The following is a 21,817-nucleotide window of genomic DNA, read 5'->3' as shown; positions in this document are numbered from 1 at the left end:
GAAATGAGGACATTTTGGGGCCTCGTGCTGCATATGGGTCTAGTCCAAAAACCCAGTGTCAGGCAATACTGGAGTGGGGACGTCCTATACCAGACCCCACTGTACAGTATGGTCATGACACGTCCCCGGTTTGAGGCCATCCGGAAATGTCTGCATTATTCCGATAATGCAGCATGTCCACCCCGAGGTGATCCTGCCTATGACCGGCTGTATAAGATACGGCCGGTCATCGATCACTTTGGGGCCACATTTCAGCAGGCCTACGTACCTGGAAGGGAGGTCGCGGTTGATGAGTCTCTCGTTGCGTTCAAGGGGAGACTCAGTTTCCGCCAATATATTCCCACAAAGCGGGCGAGGTATGGCGTGAAGCTATACAAAATTTGTGAGAGTACCTCAGGGTACACTTACAAATTTAGTGTGTACGAGGGGCGAGATTCCCGTATTCAACCCCCAGAATGTCCCCCCACTCTGGGTGTTAGCGGGAAACTCGTGTGGGACCTTATGTAGCCACTGCTGGATAAGGGTTACCACTTGTACGTGGATAACTTTTATACCAGCATTCCCTTGTTCAGGTCCCTTGCCGCCAGATCCACGTTCGCTTGTGGGACCGTGCGGAAAAATCAACGCGGCCTCCCTGCCTACCCCCTCCAGGTACCTATCCCCAGGGGTGAGACCCGTGCACTTACCAGTGGAAACCTGTTGCTGGTCAGGTATAAGGACAAGAGGGATGTCCTTATGCTGTCCACAATCCACGGTAACGGCACCACCCCAGTCTCTGTGCGAGGTACCACGGCAACGGTCCTCAAGCCCGATTGTATCGTCGACTACAATCGGTATATGGGAGGAGTTGATCTCTCTGATCAAGTCCTCACGCCATATAACGCCATGCGCAAAACCCGGGCATGGTACAAAAAAGTTGCGGTCTACTTGGTGCAGGTTGCCATGTACAACTCTTTTGTACTATCCCGAAGCGCTGGCAGCACAGGGACATTCCTCCAGTTCTATGTGGCAGTCCTCAAGGACCTGATCTTTTCGGACCGGGAAAGAGCAGGCCGGAGTACCTCGGGAACTGGAGGCGCCCGGATCGTCCCTGGCCAACACTTTCCAGGTGTGGTCCCCCATACTGGAAAGAAGGGACGAACCCAAAAAAAGTGCAGAGTGTGTCGCAGGAGGGGGATACGGAAGGACACCACCACTCAGTGCGACACGTGCCCCGATCATCCGGGCCTCTGCGTTATCGATTGCTTCAGGGAGTATCACACTTCCATGGAGTACTACATTTTTATAATCCCCAACAGTCCACTAGAGAACATAAAAAACTATGGCTCTCAGCCTTTGGAGACACGAAAACATTTTTTTTTTCCCCAAAAAATATTAGTTTTAGTGCAGGCATCCTCAAACTGCGGCCCTCCAGATGTTGTAAAACTATAACTCCCAGCATGCCCAGAAAAACCTACAGCCATCAGCAGGGCATGGTGGGAATTGCAGTTTTAGGATGCCTGCTTAGTGTCTCCAAAGTCTGAGAGCCATACATATTGGGCATCGTCGCGTGCGTAAAAGTCGTCGCTATAAAAATAACTTTTGATCAAACGCCTCGGATGAACGGTGTTAAAAATATAAAAAAAAAACGGTGCCAAAACAACAATTTTTGGGCAAAATTTCCATTTTAATCCTTTTTGCCGGTAATAAAGCAAGGGTTAACAGCCAAACAAAACTCAATATTTATTGCCCCGATTCTGTAGTTTGCAGAAACACCCCATATGTGGTCGTAAATGGCTATATAGCCGCACGGCAGGGCATAGAACGAAGGGAACTCCATACGGTTTCTGGAAGGCAGATTTTGATGGACAGTTTTTTTTTGGACACCATGTCCCATTAGAAGCCCCCCCTGATGTAGCCTAGACTAGAAACTCCAAAAAAGTGACCCCATCTAAGAAACTACACCCCTCAAGGTATTCAAAAGTTACTTTACAAACTATGTTAACCCTTTAGGTGTTCCACAAACTAAATAGCGAATGTAGAAACAATTTTAGAATTTTTTTGTTACATTGCCTCAAAAAAGAGTAATATAGAGCAACCAAAAATCATATTTACCCCTAAAATAGTCCCAAAACAACAACCCCCCTTATCCCGTAGTTTCCTAGATGGGGTCACTTTTATGGAGTTTCTACTCTAGGGGTGCATCAGGGGGCTTGAAAGGGTACATGGTGTAAGTAAACCAGTCCAGCAAAATCTGCCTTCCAAAAACCGTTCCCCTTCTTCTATGTCCTGCCGTTCGGCCAAACCGTAGTTTACGACCACATATGGGGTGTTTCTGCAAACTACAGAATCAGGGCAACTCATTTTGAGTTTTGTTTGGCTGTTAACCCATTTTTTCCAGTAATAAAGTAAGGGTTAAATTGGAAAATTTTCCAAAAAATAGAAATTTCAAAATTGTTTCTCCATCTGCCATTAACTCTTGTGGAACACCTAAAGGGTTAACAAAGTTTGTAAACCCAGTTTTGAATACCTTGAGGGGTGTACTTTCTTAGATGGAGTCACTTTTTTGAAATTTCTATTCTAGGGGTGCAACAGGGGGCTTCAAATGGGACATGGTATAAACAAAACCAGTCCTGCAAAATCTGCCTTCCAAAACCCATATGGTGTTCCCCTCCTTCTATGTGCTCCTGTTCGGCCAAACAGTAGTTTACAACCACATATGGGGTGTTTCTGCAAACTACAGAATCAGGGCAACCCATTTTGAGATTTGTTTGGCAGTTAACCCTTGTTTTACTCCTTGAAAAAATTGATTATATTGGAAAATTTTCCAAAAAATAGACATTTCAAAAGTGTTTCTCCATCTGCCATTAACTCTTGTGAAACACCTAAAGGGTTAACAAAGTTTGTAAACCCAGTTTTGAATACCTTGAGGGGTGTACTTTCTTAGATGGAGTCACTTTTTTGAAATTTCTATTCTAGGGGTGCAACAGGGGGCTTCAAATGGGACATGGTATAAACAAAACCAGTCCTGCAAAATCTGCCTTCCAAAACCCATATGGTGTTCCCCTCCTTCTATGTGCTCCTGTTCGGCCAAACAGTAGTTTACAACCACATATGGGGTGTTTCTGCAAACTACAGAATCAGGGCAACCCATTTTGAGTTTTGTTTGGCAGTTAACCCTTGTTTTACTCCTGGAAAAAATTGATTATATTGGAAAATTTTCCAAAAAATAGACATTTCAAAATTGTTTCTCCATCTGCCATTAACTCTTGTGGAACACCTAAAGGGTTAACAAAGTTTCTAAACCCAGTTTTGAATACCTTGAGGGGTGTACTTTCTTAGATGGAGTCACTTTTTTGAAATTTCTATTCTAGGGGTGCAACAGGGGGCTTGAAATGGGACATGGTATAAACAAAACCAGTCCTGCAAAATCTGCCTTCCAAAACCCATATGGTGTTCCCCTCCTTCTATGTGCTCCTGTTCGGCCAAACAGTAGTTTACAACCACATATGGGGTGTTTCTGCAAACAAGAGAATCAGGGGAACCCATTTTGAGTTTTGTTTGGCAGTTAACCCTTGTTTTACTCCTGGAAAAAATTTATTATATTGGAAAATTTTCCAAAAAATAGACATTTCAAAATTGTTTCTCCATCTGCCATTAACTCTTGTGGAACACCTAAAGGGTTAATAAAGTTTGAAAAAACAGTTTTGAATACCTTGAGGGGTGTAGTTTCTAGAATGGGGTCATTTTTGGGAGGTTGCTATTATCTAAGCCCCACAATATGACTTCAAACCTGAACTGGTCTATAAAAAGTGGGATTTTGAAGATTTCAGAAAAATTTCAAAATTTGCTTCTAAACTTCTAAGCCTTGTAACATCCCCAAAAAATAAAATATCATTCCCAAAATGCTACAAACATGAAGTAGTCATATGGGGAATGTAAAATCATCACAATTTTTGGGGGTATTACTATGTATTACAGAAGTATAGAAACTGAAACTTTGAAATTTGCTAATTTTTCGAAATTTTTGGTAAAAATTGTATTTTTTTTATGAAAAAAAATTCACTTTTTTGACCCAATTTTAGCAGTGTTATGAAGTACAATATGTGACGAAAAAACAATCTCAGAACGGCCTGGGTAAGTCAAAGCGTTTTAAAGTTATGAGCACTTAAATTGACACTGGTCAGATTTGCAAAAAATGGCCAAGTCCTTAAGGTGAAATAGGGCTGAGTCCTTAAGGGGTTAAGCTCATCCAGAGTGTTGGGTCTTACGTCTCTCAACTTTCTCTTCCCAATATCCCACAGATTCTCTATGGGGTTCAGGTCAGGAGAGTTGGCAGGCCAATTGAGCACAGTAATACCATGGTCAGTATACCATTTACCAGTGGTTTTGGCACTGTGAGCAGGTGCCAGGTCGTGCTGAAAAATGAAATCTTCATTTCCATAAAGCTTTTCAGCAGATGGAAGCATGAAGTGCTCCAAAATCTCCTGATAGCTAGCTGCATTGACCCTGCCCTTGATAAAACACAGTGGACCAACACCAGCAGCTGACATGGCACCCCAGACCATCACTGACTGTGGGTACTTGACACTGGACTTCAGGCATTTTGGCATTTCCCTCTCCCCAGTCTTCCTCCAGACTCTGGCACCTTGATTTCCGAATGACATGCAAAATTTGCTTTCATCCGAAAAAAGTACTTTGGACCACTGAGCAACAGTCCAGTGCTGCTTCTCTGTAGCCCAGGTCAGGCGCTTCTGCCGCTGTTTCTGGGGAATGCGGCACCTGTAGCCCATTTCCTGCACACGCCTGTACACGGTGGCTCTGGATGTTTCTACTCCAGACTCAGTCCACTGCTTCCGCAGGTCCCCCAAGGTCTGGAATCGGTCCTTCTCCACAATCTTCCTCAGGGTTCGGTCACCTCTTCTCGTTGTGCAGCGTTTTCTGCCACACTTTTTCCTTCCCACAGACTTCCCACTGAGGTGCCTTGATACAGCACTCTGGGAACAGCCTATTCGTTCAGTAATTTCTTTCTGTGTCTTACCCTCTTGCTTGAGGGTGTCAATGATGGCCTTCTGGACAGCAGTCAGGTCGGCAGTCTTACCCATGATTGCGGTTTTGAGTAATGAACCAGGCTGGGAGTTTTTGAAGCCTCAGGAATCTTTTGCAGGTGTTTAGAGTTAATTAGTTGATTAGGTTAATAGCTCGTTTAGAGAACCTTTTCATGATATGCTAATTTTTTTAGATAGGAATTTTGGGTTTTCATGAGCTGTATGCCAAAATCATCAATATTAAAACAATAAAAGGCTTGAACTACTTCAGTTGGTGTGTAATGAATCTAAAATATATGAAAGTCTAATGTTTATCAGTACATTACAGAAAATAATGAACTTTATCACAATATGCTAATTTTTTTAGAAGGACCTGTATATTGTGCTGTTCCTCTATTATTCATGCAGGAATTTTATGAATGAATTGCCAGCAGTCTGCAATAAAGGTCCACCTGGGTGTTACCAGTTGAGTGTCTGTCCCTGCAGAGTCTGATACTATCCAATCAGTGCTGCTAGTGTCAGACGATGTGGACACACCGACAACGGTAGCACTTATCTAGACCTTTAGTGCAGACTGCTGGCAATTCAGTCATAAGCTTCTATTAGGAATAAGAGAGGAATATCACAACAAAGTCACAAGAACAGGAGCTCCAGAATTGTTGTTACATTGGGGTTGCAAAGAATTACAAAAACAGACACTTCAGAAGGGTTTACAGAAGAAGTTAGCTACTTCCTCTATTCCTGGTTGAGCTAACTTTCCTTTATCTGACAATCTGCTCAGAAATATAATCGTACGGGCTCTAAATAAGGGGGATAAAGGCAATATAAACCAGTCTGGGACTTCTCTGGTGGACAACTACATCTTCGTTCACCGATACTTCTACAGGCTTAGGCTGAGTTAAACATGTCTCGGAAATGTGTAAGGCCAGTTTTAGATGAGAGTGTACCGTCCATGAAACACGTCTGCTGCGATGGCGGCATTCCTCGGGCTGGACACTGCTCCTCTGTGACCAAACTCGGATGCTAGTCACATGATGCCACAAGTACAGTACAGTAGACCCGTGGTCGGCCAGGGACTCAGAGCATCATAAGCCATCATGATTCTGTGAGTTTGGTCCAAGGAGTAATGTTCAGTCTGGGAAATGAAGCCATCACATGGAGCGCGTTTCCCGGACTGAACATGCTCATGTGAAATTGACCATAGGCTGGATACACACACTATTTTGTGGAGTTTTTTTCCCCTAAGTTTGCATTATTTAATGCAATTTTTTTTTTAAATCAGATCATTTTTATTGTAAAGAGCAGCTCAAATATATAGCAATAAAGTACAATTGGTACAACCAGTACAAGTATTCTCATCATATGACCACCGTACACACACAAAAAAAATTACAAGTATTGTGAACCATTACAAATGCAATGAACATTTATTCCGGCCCCCCCCCCCCCCCCCCCTTGTATATCCTTTCCCAACTATGAGCACAACCCCCACCCCACACTCCTCTTTTAATGCATTTTTGGTGTGTTTTAGTGGGAAAAACACCAGTTCCAGATGATGTTAGCTGAAAAACTATAGGAATTTTGAAACACAGGATATATTTTTTGCCACTGGCCTTTTTTTTTTTTTATCTGGGTACCTTTTTTTGTGTCTGGCGTTTTTTTTGTTTTTTTTTTAGAGCACAGCAAGTTAAAGCAACATTTTTTGGGTGTTTTTTTCATTCCTTTTTCTAAAAGTGTGTGAAGATAAAAATATTAAAAAACACCATAGAAACTCCATGTGACAAGAAAAAAAAAAAAAAAAAAACACACATGCATATTTGCCAGCATTTCGTCAACGGCAAAGAAACACCATACCAAATTCATGTGTGAAGGAGGCCTTAGGGCTCTTTCACATGAGCGGATCCCGTGCGTGGAATCCGCTGCATGAAAGAGTGCCAAGCCCCGCTCCGGACAGCAGAGACACGGAGCAGTAACATGATTGATAATGGTCTTTGCCTTTCTGCGATCTTTTTACTACAATATCACAATAACAATTTTATCTCACTGTGATTTTGTAGTAAAAAGATCACAGAAAGGCAAAGACCATTATCAATCATGTTAGTGCTCCGTGTCTCTGCTGTCCGGAGCGGGGCTTGGCACTCTTTCACGCAGCAGATTACCCGCACGGCATCCGCTCGTGTGAAAGAGCCCTAACTGCGACTGAGTGCCAGGAGTAGTGGGTGAGGGAAGGTTGAAGAATAAGAGCCTCTAGATGACACAGCAGAGTTAAGTAGGAAACAAAGCAACAGAACATAATTAACAGGAGCCATAATCAGTGCATTTCCTGACAGTGTTACTATTGTATTGCAAGAAAGAATCACAATTATTATTTCCTTTCATGTAGGATTTGGAAACCTACATTAAAAACGCTATAAAATCCTTGCTGCATTAACCTCGCAGGGACACTTGCATCATTACACAGTCCTGCTAAAACCAATCTACTATGTAGAGTTTCAGATATGTTACAGCAGGAAAAAGCAAAATGCCCAGAACTCATCATTTTATGTGTTCCAAATAGCTTTCAGGAGAACTGCTACCATTCAGATAATTGCTGTAACTCTGCAGTGCACTGGGGGAGATAAGTAGGCTTGGTTTGCCGTTATTAGTCTCTAAAAAGGGTACACAACAGCTAAAAATGTATATTGGCCATACTGCCACCTAGTGGTTAATACAGCTTTGGTTTTCCCCAAAGATGTTTTCCTTAGTCCACAGCGCCACCCTGTGGTACATTTAGGTATATAAGTGAAAATGAAGAGAATAACAGGCACAAGTTAAAGAAATTCACAGGAATAAAGAGGACTAAGCCATCTGTGGTCCTCAATGCACAGGCACCGTCCGTGTGGCTGGCGCAGACCGATGCAGACCCATTCAAATTGAATGTGTCTGTGATCCGTCCACAAGGCAAAAAAAAACGGGAACAAGGCACGGACACAAAACCCACGAGAGCAAGTGAATGGGTCTGCATCCTTGATGCGGTGCACAAACAGCAGGTGCCCATAAATTGCAGACGTGCTGTTTGCGGGCCGCAATACAGGCACCTGGCCAACAACAGTCGTGTGCATGAGCCCTAATGAAGTGGATACAGACGTGGCCAATCCTTCCTAAATGCAGGTCCATGGGCCACCTCAGGCACATTTCTTATAAAGTTTCATCATTTCTTCCCGCGGTACTTCTTCACCAGCCCGTGTAAGGTCCAGCTCTTTTTCCTTCTGGCCTGTGTCCATCATACAGCTCTCTAAGGTGAAGTATAAGCTCTTCAGCATTCTCCCCAGTCAGGGCAGACACTGCGATAATCCTGTCTTTTACCTCCTTCTGCAAAAGCTCCAGGGTCCTCCTGGCATTGGGAAGATCCAGTTTGTTGGCCACAATGAGATGGGGACGGAGCGGAAGACTCTCGTCAAACTGACCCAGTTCGTACTGTAAAGAGATCAGTTGGGTCCATGGCTCTGGGTGTGTGAGGTCCAGCACGTAGAGTAGAATCCGACACCTTTCAATGTGCCTGAGAAAAGACAGGCCCAAACCTCGGTTCTGATGAGCTCCTTCTATGATGCCTGGAACATCCGCCACTAAGATGCCAATAAGAAAGAATAGTTACAAGGACTGGGAAGGGACATTTCTTTCTCTCTACAACTCAGAAGCGGTTTAGTTTTATGGCTGAATATGTTAGAGACCATGGTGAAGATTTATCAAAACTTTTTGAGCCGGTCTTGATATCCCCTGTGCCGCCGGAAGTTGTGCCAAGGAGCAGGACTCTTCATAAATTAGGCTCATCTTCTTAGAGAAAGCTACAGCAGCTCTAAGCCACTTAGAAATACTTTTTAAAAAGTTGCATGTAAAAAGTCACAAACACATGTTAGTTGACTTTTTCACACCACTTTTCTGGCACAAACTGAAGGATAAATCTCCCACTCGCTGGAAAATTCTATGTATAGAACATAAGAAACTGCCACCATTGTGTCCATAAAAAAGGGAAATAGATAAAGCATTTCAGCACCAACCCGTGGCCAAAACTGGCACTGCAAAAGGAATGCTTGAATTAGAATTTTAAGAGTTGATATTTCAAAAATCAAAATCTTGGCACATGTACAGGTGAAACTCGAAAAATTAGAATATTGTGCAAAGTTCATTTATTTCAGTAATGCAACTTAAAATGTGAAACTAACATATGGGATAGACTCAGTACATGCAAAGGGTGGATTAAAATCTATAATAAAAATAAAAAATAAATATAGAAAAAAAAAATCAGATTTTTTTATTTTATTTAAATCAGATTTTTTTTATATAAAATGCTTTTTGAGGAAAATAAATTACCATCCAAAGGTTATTCCATCATGAAATAAAGATTAGTTTTTTAATTATGTAGAATAAGGCTGTATATGTTAAATTTTTTTGGTAAATAAATTCCCTGAATCCATTCACAATGTCATGCTCTTCCAGAGGTTTTTGTAAGATTATTGGGCAGTTTCTCTGCCTACAAGATATTATCACAGATGCTTGGTAAGGTTTACTTTTGCCGTTCTCAAAACTGCATTTGACTCAGCAGAGATCACATGCCTCTTATTCACAGCAAAATTTTTATAACATGAACAGAGTTGAGAAAAATACCTTAATCCTAACTTCTAAAAACCTATGAATACAGAATCAACCTAATCAAACTAATATGAAAAGTCGTTATTCTAAAAATCTTCATCTACTTGCATATTATAAGTTATACCAGCAAGAATTAGTCTTTATGTAGAAAACTATGATTTAAATCAAGCCTTACTGACTAGTGATTTAAATCAAATCCACTCTGATGCAAAGAGAGATATTTCAAGCCTTTATTTGTTACAATTTGGATGATTTATTGTTTACAGCTTATGAAACCCCAAAGTCACAATCTCAGGTCCCCTTTGCTCAGGGGGTATGGATTAATTAGCTGACTAGAGTGTGACACTTTCTGCCTAGAATATAAAACCTTTTCACAAAATTCTCTCCTTTTAATTTGCATTACTGAAATAAATGGACTTTTGCACGATATTCTAACTTTTCGAGTTTCACCTGTGTAAATGTACTACTTGCTTAATTGTATGGTGATGTCTGATTGCAATAAATGTACACCGTAAGTTACGTATCTGGTGCCGCTCATCTCTGGGGGAAAACAAAAGAAACACAATGGGGCGGCGTCTGACAATCCCCATAAATATTAGATGGTTGGTGGATCCTCTCCAAATCACTGACAAAAATCTAAAGTCTACGGCCAGCCTGACTTTACAGAATCTTGCTATAATAGGGTCATGGGTTTGACACCCTGTTACCATATGAAAGACGTTGACAGAGATAAGCAGACAATGCCAGCTCTCCATTTTGTTTTAACATAATTTACGCCCAAAAGCAAAGACGGAAGTTTTATTAGGGTACGGTACCAGCTATCTGCTCATATTCTTGGTAATTGGGGTAACTTACCAGCTATCTGCTCATAATCTTGGTAATTGATCACCCCGACATGAGGATTGAGGGTGGTGAAGGGATAGGCGGCGACAGCGGGCCGGGCGTTTGTAAGAAGGCGCAATAAAGATGACTTGCCAGCATTAGGAAACCCCACCTGGTAAACGGAAAAATGTGTGAGCTTTAACTTTCGTTTACCAAGACTTAGAAATCAATGTAAGTCCTGTGACCCACACGTCTATAAGAAGTCATACTGAGCAATCAGAAGGACTGAGACAGCTGACTCACCACACATGAAAGGACACAGCGGCATAGAGGGTTAAAGGGTTTCGGTCACCAGATTTAACCCTATTAAGCAATGTGCTAATGTCAGCTAAACCTAACTAGCCTATTCCTACTTTTATCTATGCCCCCATTACACCAGAAATCTAACTTTTATAATATGTTAATTAGCCCGTTCTGCCACCTTTGTCGCCTCCCTCCAAGTCCTGATTGACAGGTCCCAGCAGCGCTCGCATCAGTATTCGGCGCAGCCGCAGTGAGGAAGCTGGCAGCCTGCGAGCGTCTTTCCCTCACAGCACCTGCGCCGAATGCTGAATGGTGCGAGATTTCACCAGAGCACAGGGCTGGCAGACAGATGCGAGCGCTGCCTGGCCCTGTCAATCAGGACTTGGAGCGAGGCGACAAAGGTGGGAGAACGGAGCCCCTCTGAGCAAGAACAACGGCCCCCTCCCCCTGCTCCTAGAGGCTAACTAGCATATTATAAAAGTTAGATTTCTGGCATAAAGGGGGCATAGATAAAAGTAGGAATAAGCTAGTTAGGTTTAGCTGACATTAGCACATCGCTAATGTCAGCTAGCTTAATAGGGCACTGTCCCAGCAGCAGATCTTGCCCTGTGCATTACTCACATACACCAGTCACCGAGCAAAGAAACACACCCAGTGCACGTACATCATATGTAGCCAGGATCCAGCTCACAGTCATGTCTGCAGCTCTAAAGGATAGATGGTGGTTGCAGTTCCCCTGCATAAATCCCCACCTCTTAGGCCCGTTCACATCACCACTATTTATTTCTGCTGTTCTGCTCATCTAGCGAAGCAGAACAACGAAAATAACATAAGTGCCGCATCGGGTACATAAGGATGGGTTTTTGTCATACGTTCAATGTACACAAAAAACGTATACATTAACGGACGCCTCAGACAGATGCCATACTGTGGCATGCGTTACTATGGAATTCCATTGTAAAAAAAATTAAAATAATGTGTAGTGTCCAGGAAAAAAAAAAAAAACGTATAGGCTAAAGTATACTTTTTTTTTTCACGGATGCCACAGTATGGCATCTGTTTGAGGCGTCTGTTAACATATATACTTTTTTTTTTGTGTACATTAAATGTATGACAAAAATATTATGTGAGCCCAGCCTAACTGACAGGAACAGAGCTGACCAGACACCGCTGACTATGATGGAGTCCGTTCAGTTTCCATTTACAAGCCTGTCATTTTACCAGACAAAAAAGTGCTGCATACAAGGCTTTTGTGTCCAGTCTTTTTGACAGAATCTGCAACAGAGGTGCCAAACTAAGCCTCCAACGCAGATGTGAGCAAGTGCAGGGCTACGCATTATGTATTTGAATTACCGCAACTTTCATACTCCTCCTCGGGTAAAAATACTCCTCAAAAATGGTCAGAGGAGTATTCTTACTCCTCCAGAAAAAATTTAGTGCGACCTCTGACCTTTAATTGTTATATTGCATGGTGAAGGGGGGGGTACTGAAGCTATAATGGGTGGAATACCCCAGCACACACAACATGCTGTGCAGACAAATACACCCAGGAGATTACACAGAGATAATATGCATTAACCCTCACCAGGCCAGCATGAGCCATGGTCTTCAGCTCCAGTTGGAGACACCGCTCTTCTCCAGGAGAACCTGGCGTGGCCGTCACTGGAGCTCGGTTCTCATTGCTGAGGAAGAATCTGTTTCCTTTTCCTCCAACACCTCCATAAGCAGCAACAAACTCTTCCCCCGGTGTGGAGAGGTCAGCAAGAGTTACTCCGTCCTCCTTCACAAGTGTTCCAAGGGGGACCTGACAAAAAAAACAGACACCAACCGGCACTATGAAAACTATTATCACATATCCCAATGACCTACAGCCTTACTTCTATCTAGTTAATCTATCTGCCCGTCTATCCACCTCTCTATCTGCCCGTCTATCCACCTCTCTATCTGCCCGTCTATCCACCTCTCTATCTGCCCGTCTATCCACCTCTCTATCTGCCCGCCTGGGATACACATGCCCACATTAAAGGGGTTGTCCAGGAACAACTAACTTTTCAGTGATGCCCACCGGCTGCCTCTCTGGCTTGTTTACTTCCGGTCTGGAATGGGCATGGTCACCAACCATTGGCTTCAGCAGCGACATGTCCACATTTACATACTGGATAAAAAATTTTTTTGCCAGAATGCAATGGATTTAAATAGAAAAGGTAGCACACTATTACGCTCTGTAAGCCCCACGAGGCTTTATTCTTGGTTTCATATCCAAACTTGCTGAGAGGCTCCCTGCATTCTATCACCTGATGTTTACGCATGATACACATACTTGTCACTGTTTGCATCACATTGCTTGAAAACACGTCCTGTGATCTAGCTGTGACATGGGTGTATAAACCACCTATTTGATTAGACTTTCTTGGAGTGTATACTAAGGCCACTGATTCGCCGACACTGATATTGTGAGTGCAGACAGCACGTCACACTTACAATCGAGCAGGGACTAGAAGTGAAGGACAAGGGAGCTGGCAATGGGAGCACCAGTGACAGGTGATTTTTTCAGCAGGTTTTCAAAATCTGTTCCATGAACATCCCCTAATAATGAAGTTCCCACCCTGTGGACTAAGTAAGAAAGTGGGGATTGTCCTACCAACCTATTCCAGTTCTGCAGTGTATAAAAATGATGGCCTAATCCACAAGTTGGGGACACAATCCAAATGGATTTGTGTTCATTTTCATCCTAATGCAATGAGCCCGTTGTGTGTGATGTTGGGACTAATCACTCGTTTTCGATAAGTGGTGGAAGCTTTGGTCTTCTTAGGTAAGCAAACTGTTTGGGATACGTGTTAGGCTCACTTGGTAGCCTGAAGGAGGGGCGAGTGCGACACTGAACTGTGGTATAGTGTTCACTCTGAAAAGTCTAAAATAACCCTATTCACTGCAAATCGGTTGTGAAAATCATTGACACATATCTATCTATCTAAATCCCATCTATACATCTAGCACGTGTATCACCTATGTACACCTACTTTCTGCTGCTCACCTTGATGTATAAGATCTCACCACATTTTCCATAACAATTTTTGCTACGACCAGACTCGCCCTGAAATCCTTGGTATACTGGAGCGATGGAAGAGAAAGACTTCACACAAGGATCCACTAGAAGCAAAAACAGAAGACATAGTGACAAAAACCAGGAAAACGCATTGCCCATAGCACTTCATGCGTATGGAATGATGAGAGTTATCTCTCCTCTACTACAGTTGGCAGAGGGATCAGATGAAATGAAGTAACATTTGATTGCAGCATCCGACTAGACAGGATTTGGATGTAGGCAGTTGCCATGGAGACACATAGGTCTGAGGCTGTATACTCAAGACAGTATTAGGTTTTTTCAAGACTACTTGCAAAGTTGCTTCCTTTTTTCTGTTTAGATGCATCTCTGATACTAAAAGAACATTGGATGCCAAAGTTGACATATCTATGGATCACGAGCTACGATGAAATGATTCGTCCACAATGCAGACTGCATATTACCTCTAAATATCACGTGGCCTCCATTTCCACCATCACCCCCATCTGGCCCTCCAAACTCCTTCCTGGGTTCACTATGGAAGCAGGAGGCCCCATCTCCACCGGTTCCTCCCACCACGCGGACTTTACGATGGTCGACAAAATAACGGGTCTAGGATGGAAAAAATGGATATCTAACAATATTTCCCTATAGGATAAACTGCAATATCATGAATTTTGTAGTTTAGTGCTCTCATTAAGAGAAACAAAATAAGAGTATTGCAGGTTTGATAAGTAATGATGTTACATAGAGAGCTTTCGAGACATCACCAGTCCCTTCATCAGGCGTACTACAAGAAAGTATGAAGAAACAGCAATATATATACAATATATAAACTGATGTTATCTCAGAGACCTGGTGCCCCGACTAGGTCTATAGAAGACTCTTTAGATCTTGTAGTGTGTCATAAATCCACGCCGATTCTCTTACCCCTGGTTGTAACCTACAACTAGAGGTACTGAGGAAAACTGCCAAACAATTACACCTACATAAGGATAACCGTCTAAAAACAATGTTCCCAGATCCCCCCTTACTAGCTTACCGACAACCTCCAAATCTGAGGAATATTCTGATCAGATCAAGTTCATGGCCATGTACCACAGAAAAAGGAACCCATCCCTGTAATATAAGAAGATGCAAAACCTGTTCCCATATAATGTCAACAGATAAGATCCGGATCCCCAACACACAGCAGGAATATAGGATCTCTGGGACATTCACATGTTCTACATCTAATGTTGTTTATCTAATTCTCTGCACTTATCGTCCTGTTGGAGGCCTCTACATTGGAGAAACAGGACAGAAGCTCAATGCAAGGGTGAGGTCCCACTGCCACACAATTAAAGAGAAGAAGCTGCACTTTCATGTGGCTAAGCATTTCTGTAGCACAGGACACAATGAAGAACACATGAAAGTTCTCATATTAAAAGGTAACTTAAAATCCCAAAGAGCTAGAAGAATTTGGGAATACAAATTTATAACATTGCTTTACACTTTGAATACTGGACTGTGAAAAATAATCGAAACGGATCAGTTTGTCCGTATGACAAACGGACAGATGGATCTTTTCTTGCAATGCATTTCTAAGTCGGATCAGGATCCTGGTCAGTCTTAAAATGCAATCAGTGGGCATACGTTTTGCCTGCCTACGTTTTGCCTGCCGGATTCCTCCGCCACAAGTGTGAAAGTAGCATTAGTAACATCATTGCTCCTATTTTTGTTAGCCATTAAAAGGTATCAAACCTGCAATACTCTTATTGTGTTTCTCCTAATGAGAGCGCTAAACTAGTTTTCTATTGGCTAACACGGTACCAGACTTTTTCCTTTTTCTTATGAATTTTGTAAGGATGTTGGATTATGGAGTTAGCTCGTTGACTCACCAGCTTTTTCTCAGACACATCTCTCTTGCCCTTGCTTAAGTTCCGGGGCTTGGCACATAGGGGGGATCCAGTAGATAGAAATCGGCGATGTGACACATGAGGGGCCGGCAACAAGCCCTCAAAAGATAGTGTTTGGGAAGTAAGAGCTCGGCACAGCTGAAATGTATGAGCGAGACCCCAGAGTCGGGACAAGGACTGCACCGTCTGCATGGCTACCTGTAATACAATTTAAAGGGAACCTGTTAGAATTCTGTTTTATTTGAATACATTGCAAAATATCTTGATTCGAGCATATTCCACTCCGTGTGAGGCAGCCGGAATAGCAACCAGGGCCGGATAAGCGCAAAAGGGGCCACTGCCCTAAGTTCTCTGCCCCATGCCCACCTCTAAGCTTACTCCCACTAGAAGGCTTTATCACTACTGCAATACATACTTGACCGGTATCCTATTAGCCCTGCCTCCTGCAAGGCCTAATAGCAGTATTAAGATGGCAGTCATGGGTGCCATTATTAGACCTCCAGATACCATGGCAATTCATTGGCGCACACGTATCAAGCAGCGAGAGGATAGCAATGGGATGTCACTTAGCCTGACAAATTCCTTAGATGTTGCTATTGATCGTGGCTCTTAAGGGGTTAAGTGCCCAGAATCAGAGTGATCTCCAATCTCAGGAGCTGCGCATAAAGTGAACTATGGACGCAGCCGTATGTTCGTTTGCGAGACTACAACACAAAAAAAGGATGTACATTTCCAACAAAGGATTAAAGGGGTTGTCGAAGGGAAAAATTGGTAAGGGTATTCTCTGTGTTTCATATGATTGCTACATTCCGTGTAGTTTGCTCTTGTGGTGCATGTGGACCGAGCCGACATCCTCCATTGTATGCATATTTTGCTGGGGTCAGTCGATTACTGCGGTCCACATGCGGTCGGGCTGCTCCCCCTAATTTAAGACACGCCACTGTGTCAGGGGCTGAGCAGCTCCTCCAGAATTGCCACTATATATTTTTTTGTTTTTTGGTTTCTGCCTTGTTAGATTTGAGTGCGTTTGCCTTTACCTGGCATTCAAACACTCCTTTGCACCTGGTAACCTCCATCACATGGTCTGGTGTGGGTGTGGCTTGCAGCCTGGCTTCATTCACATTGCACAACCGCAGTATTCATGCTGGGCGTTTGTGGGAGCTTGGCTGTGAGCTGAATTATATCACCCCCAGACCGTGTTCACACCATAGTTAGAGCAGCGGTTAGGACCCCTTGCCATGCTGGGAACCGTGACGTGGTGCATGATGGGCTCCGATATCTCCATGACTGGAACATATTGGCAAAAGTCTCAGCTTTTAATACCTTTATTTGTGTCTTGCCAGCATAGTCAGTGTTACATCTGTTTGGTGCATTCTTTCTCTGTGTTGCAGTATTGGTGCCATTATTAGACCTCCGAATACCATGGCAATTCACTGGCGCACACGTATCAAGCAGCGAGAGGATAGCAATGGGATGTCACTTAGCCTGACAAATTCCTTAGATGTTGCTATTGATCGTGGCTCTTAAGGGGTTAAGTGTTCAGAATCAGAGTGATCTCCAATCTCAGGAGCTGCGCATAAGGTGAACTATGGACGCAGCCGTATGTTCGTTTGCGAGACTACAACACAAAAAAAGGATGTACATTTCCAACAAAGGATTAAAGGGGTTGTCGAAGGGAAAAATTGGTAAGGGTATTTTCTTTTTTATGAGAGGGGAACAGGAAGCAGAGACCAGCAGTTACCCAGTAAGCAGCGCAACGGTCGCGGAGGGGAATCTGTGAGGTAAGTATAGCTTCTTATTTATTTTTTAACCCACTCTGAGACCTCTGCAAAAAATCTTCCCTGCTGAAGAACCCCTTAAAGGGGTTGTCCGGGTTCAGAGCTGAACCCGGACATACCCTTATTTTCACCCCGGCAGCCCCCCTGAGCCTAGCATCGGAGCATCTCATGCTCCGATGCGCTCCCGTGCCCTGCGCTAGATCGTGCAGGGCACAGGCTTTTGTGTTTTCAATAACACACTGCCGGGCGGTAACTTCCGCCCAGCGGTGTGTTCGGTGACGTCACCGGCTCTGAGGGGCGGGCTTTAGCTCTACCCTTGCCGTTTTACTGGCTAGGGCAGAGCCAAATCCCGCCCATCAGTGCCGGTGACGTCACCGGGCTGCCTGTCAGCCCCACAGAGAGCCCCGGTACGTCACCGGAACTCCGAAAAATGCCTTTGCCCTGTGCAATTTAGCGCAGGGCAAAGGAGAGCATCGGAGCATGAACTGCTCCGATGCTCATGTCAGGGGGGCTGCCTGGGTGAAAATGGAGGTATGTCCTGGTTCAGCTCTGAACCTGGACAACCGCTTTAAAAGCTCATGTACATGAGATATTAAAGGAACCTGTCACCTCCAAAAACCATCCCAAGCCTCCAGCAGTACCTCAGAGTAGCCCGCAGTGTGTTTCTGATGATTGTTTTCTTCCTGAAGGCCGATGCGGTTAAAGCTCAGAAAACGTTCTTTTATTCCCTGCCGGCGCACTTCTCTAGTCAGGCTTGAAGTCAAGGGGCAGCCGCCTTCTTGCTTCAAGCCAACTCCCGGCACCCCGCCGATCAGCTGTTCGAAGAGGCTGAGGTGCTTTGAGAGCCCTTAAGCCTCCTGCACACATTGCGGAATACGCGTGGTTTTTCCGTGCAGAAAAACGGAGCGTATTACAGTACCAGCAAAGTGAATGACATTGCACAAATATTATATACACTTTGAAGATTTGTTTCCGTGCCAAAATTGACCTGCATTGCGGATTTCGAAATCTGCAGCATGTCAATTATGTTTGCCTCTTTTAAAGGCGTTGTCTGGGTTCATAGCTAAATTGCGCAGGGCAAAGGCATTTTCAAGAGTTCCGGTGACGTATCGGGCTCTCCATGGGGCTGCCAGGAAGCCCGGTGATGTCACCGGCACTGATGGGCAGGCCTTAGCGCTGCCCTAGACAGTAAAATGGCTAGGGCAGCGCTAAAGCACGCCCATCAGAGCCGGTGACGCCACCGAACACACTGCCGGGCGGATGCTTCCGCCCGGCAGTGTGTTATTGTAAACAAAAGAGCCCGTGCGCAGGACAAGGGAGCGCATCAGAGCATGAGATGCTCCTATGCCAACATCAGGGGTGCTGCCTGGGTGAAAATAAGGGCTGAACCCGAAAAAACCCTTTAACTGCGGGTTTCACCCTTTTCAATGAAAGGATGAATCAAATCCACACCAAAAAGCGTTGTTAGACATTGTGGATTTTGCGGCGGATATGCTGCAGAAACGCACTGAAATTCGTGTGGATCTTACGTGTGTTCACCCCCAATAGTGTGCAGGTCGCTGATAAATGTGCCAGGGTCGATGGCCAGCCCACACCCTCTTTTCAGAGTGGCAACGGCAGTGTAGAAATATGACATACACCCTTAAGCGCAATAGCAATTAAAAAGCAGCAAACCAAAGTTTGTGATTTTTTATTCTTTTACACCGGAAAAGGTTGGGTTGGCAGGGGACTGACTCCTGGGACCCGTGCAGATCAGCAAGCACATCGCCATCCGATAGCCTGGGACATCAATTAGGCGCAATTCAGTCCCACTGAGGTGACTGGGGCTGAGCTGCGATACCAAACACGGCTGCTATCGGATGGCGATGTGCTTGCTGATCTGCACGGGTCCCAGGAGTCAGTCCCCTGCCAACCCTATATTGATGGCCTATCTCCAGGCCCGCCAGTCAGCGAAAAAAATGCAGTTTTTCCCTAAGATTTGCTTCCGTGTTTGTTGCAATTCCGTTAAGCTCTTGCGGATTTTTTCCCACGCGGATGTCATCAGTTTTCACTCCAACACACAGCACGAGTGTGCTTTACGATTTCCCAGTGTCTTGAAAGGGTAAGTTCCGTTTTTCTTCATTCCCTATTCCAATGGATAGGCGGGGGTTCAACCATGTCCCCTCTGATCATGACAATGGCGGTCAGTGCTCCCCCCATGCTTGTCTGTCCACCGCTCCGTTTAACTATATGGGACTGCAAGAGAAAGCTGAGTACAAGCACTAGGCTATCTCCGGCAGCGCCAGTGAGCGAATGCGTGACCAGCGCTCAATGGCTCTGTTCTCATGATTGGTGGCAGCCCCCCATCTTCAGACACTTATAACCCTTCCACAGGATGGAGGATAAGTTGTCTTATTGGGACAACTCTTAATTTTTATGGGGTTCTTCTGATTTTAAAAATGCAAAAAGACAGAACAAGCTGCATTCTTTTCACACAGTGATCCTGCGTACGGGAAAGATGCCATGTGCATAAATCCACTCGGGGTCATTTATCAAGAATAAAAACTTTTACTCTGGGCCTCATTTACCCCTGTGAAGCCGGAGGACACGCTTAATTTATTACAAAATGCTCATCTCATCATAAATTAAGCACCTCCTGCAGCAGTCCATGCGCCTCGTAGCTGGCACAGATTTAATTTAACATTATGCCAGAAAACTGGCATAAGTGATGATAAATGTGCCAGGGTCAATGGGCAGCCCACACCCCACCCTCTTTTCAGAGTGGCAACGGCAGTGTAGAAATATGACATACACCCTTAGGCCTCTTTCACACTACAGTATGTTGAATTCAGTGTTTTGCGTTCCGTTTTTCACGGATCCGTTGTTCCGTTTTTTGCTTCCGTTGTGGTTCCGTTTCCGTTCCGTTGTTCCGTTCCGTTTTTCCGTATGGCATATACAGTATACAGTAATTACATAGAAAAAATTGGGCTGGGCATAACATTTTCAATAGATGGTTCCGCAAAAAACGGAACGTATACGGAAGACATACGGATGCATTTCCGTATGTGTCCGTTTTTTTTGCGGACCCATTGACTTGAATGGAGCCACGGACCGTGATTTGCGGCCAAATATAGGACATGTTCTATCTTTTCAACGGAACGGAAAAACGGAAATACGGAAACGGAATGCATACGGAACACATTCCGTTTTTTTGCGGAACCATTGAAATGAATGGTTCCGTATACGGACCATATACGGAACGCAAAAAACGGACCGCAAAACGGAAAAAAAAACGGTAGTGTGAAAGACGCCTTAAGCGCAATAGCAATTAAAAAGCAGTAAACCAAAGTTTGTGATGTTTTATTCTTTTACACCGGAAAAGGGGCATAGCGGGGCGATAGATCTCCCCCATTGACTTTAATATGTCAATTTTCACTGCAGGAGGGCGGCACCCGTGTATGAGAGTGGCGGCTGTGCATGAGCCCCATCTCTGTGCAGGATTTTTGGGGGCAGTAAGAATGTTTATAACAGAGGTTTAGAAATAGGGAGGAACTAACACACAAAGTATATAGGAAAGTGACAGGCTTGTATATTTATACAGTGAATAAGCTTCAGCTTCAAGAGAGAGACTGCATGAATTATAGGACACTGCTGGGCAGTGCTGGCAACTACAAGCACCAGAATGCCTGGACACGCCAGGAGCACTGCTCCCAGACACGCACTGGCCACTTAGGTATAAGCTATAACTAGAGAGCAACCATAATATAATACAGAGACGATCTCAGATTGTCCCAAAGCTGCGCCATGCTGCTCACCTTCCTGCCAGTCCCATACTCCGCTACACTACCACCTTCACTGTCTCTGATGCTGCCGCCATTTTCTTGAAGCAGCCTAGCAGTTCATTGCGATACTTATTGGACTCCGCAAACATGGCGGCCGTACCCTACTTACAGATTGTGCCGTGGACTAAGATTTGCCTCTACCGGCAGAAGCGTGAACAGGAAATACGTCATCATCAGAACTTCCCAGAATGCTCTGTTCTGTAGTTTCAAATCTGTCGAGAAGAAGCAAGTGGTTATGTCAGGGGGGAATGTAATAAAGCTGTATTATCATTATTAACCCCTTAGTGACCCCACATTTTTTTTTTTATTTTTTTTTATTCCAAGAGCTATAACTTTTTAGTTTGTTTCATCAATTTACCTGTAGGAGGTCATATTTTTTGCAGGACAAGTTATAGTTTTAACCACTTCAGCTCCTTAAAACCCCTTAATGACCAGACCACTTTTTACACTTCTGCACTACACTACTTTCACCGTT

At 44.0% G+C, this 21,817-nt stretch overlaps 1 protein-coding gene across 1 annotated transcript; it reads right to left on the bottom strand.

The window, feature by feature from the left end:
• Positions 1-7,142: 7,142 nt before the first annotated feature.
• On the bottom strand, positions 7,143-21,378 carry MTG2 (mitochondrial ribosome associated GTPase 2). Its single transcript, XM_044297536.1, has 7 exons — positions 21,316-21,378; positions 15,726-15,941; positions 14,310-14,457; positions 13,816-13,931; positions 12,367-12,585; positions 10,512-10,650; positions 7,143-8,632 (listed from the first exon to the last, which is right to left on the bottom strand). The coding sequence occupies exons 2-7, from the start codon at positions 15,933-15,935 to the stop codon at positions 8,241-8,243; spliced, it is 1,224 nt and encodes a 407-aa protein (XP_044153471.1). The 5' UTR covers positions 15,936-15,941; positions 21,316-21,378; the 3' UTR covers positions 7,143-8,240.
• Between the last annotated feature and the right edge of the window lie 439 nt (positions 21,379-21,817).

This window comes from Bufo gargarizans, chromosome 6 (assembly GCF_014858855.1).
Source record: "Bufo gargarizans isolate SCDJY-AF-19 chromosome 6, ASM1485885v1, whole genome shotgun sequence".
Taxonomy (NCBI): domain Eukaryota; kingdom Metazoa; phylum Chordata; class Amphibia; order Anura; family Bufonidae; genus Bufo; species Bufo gargarizans.
Note: the sequence above shows the minus strand (reverse complement) of the source record. Positions and strands in the feature narration are given on the sequence as shown.

Bases quoted from the DNA above. Each gene is read 5' to 3' on its own strand.
- MTG2 (XM_044297536.1), bottom strand. From the start codon at position 15,935: ATGCAGACGGTGCAGTCCTTGTCCCGACTCTGGGGTCTCGCTCATACA. The intron at 14,458-15,725 runs GTGAGTCAACGA...TTTCCATCCTAG, and splicing joins ATGTGTCTGAGAAAAAGCTG to ACCCGTTATTTTGTCGACCA. The intron at 12,586-13,815 runs GTGAGCAGCAGA...TTTTTTTGTCAG, and splicing joins GTGAGATCTTATACATCAAG to GTCCCCCTTGGAACACTTGT.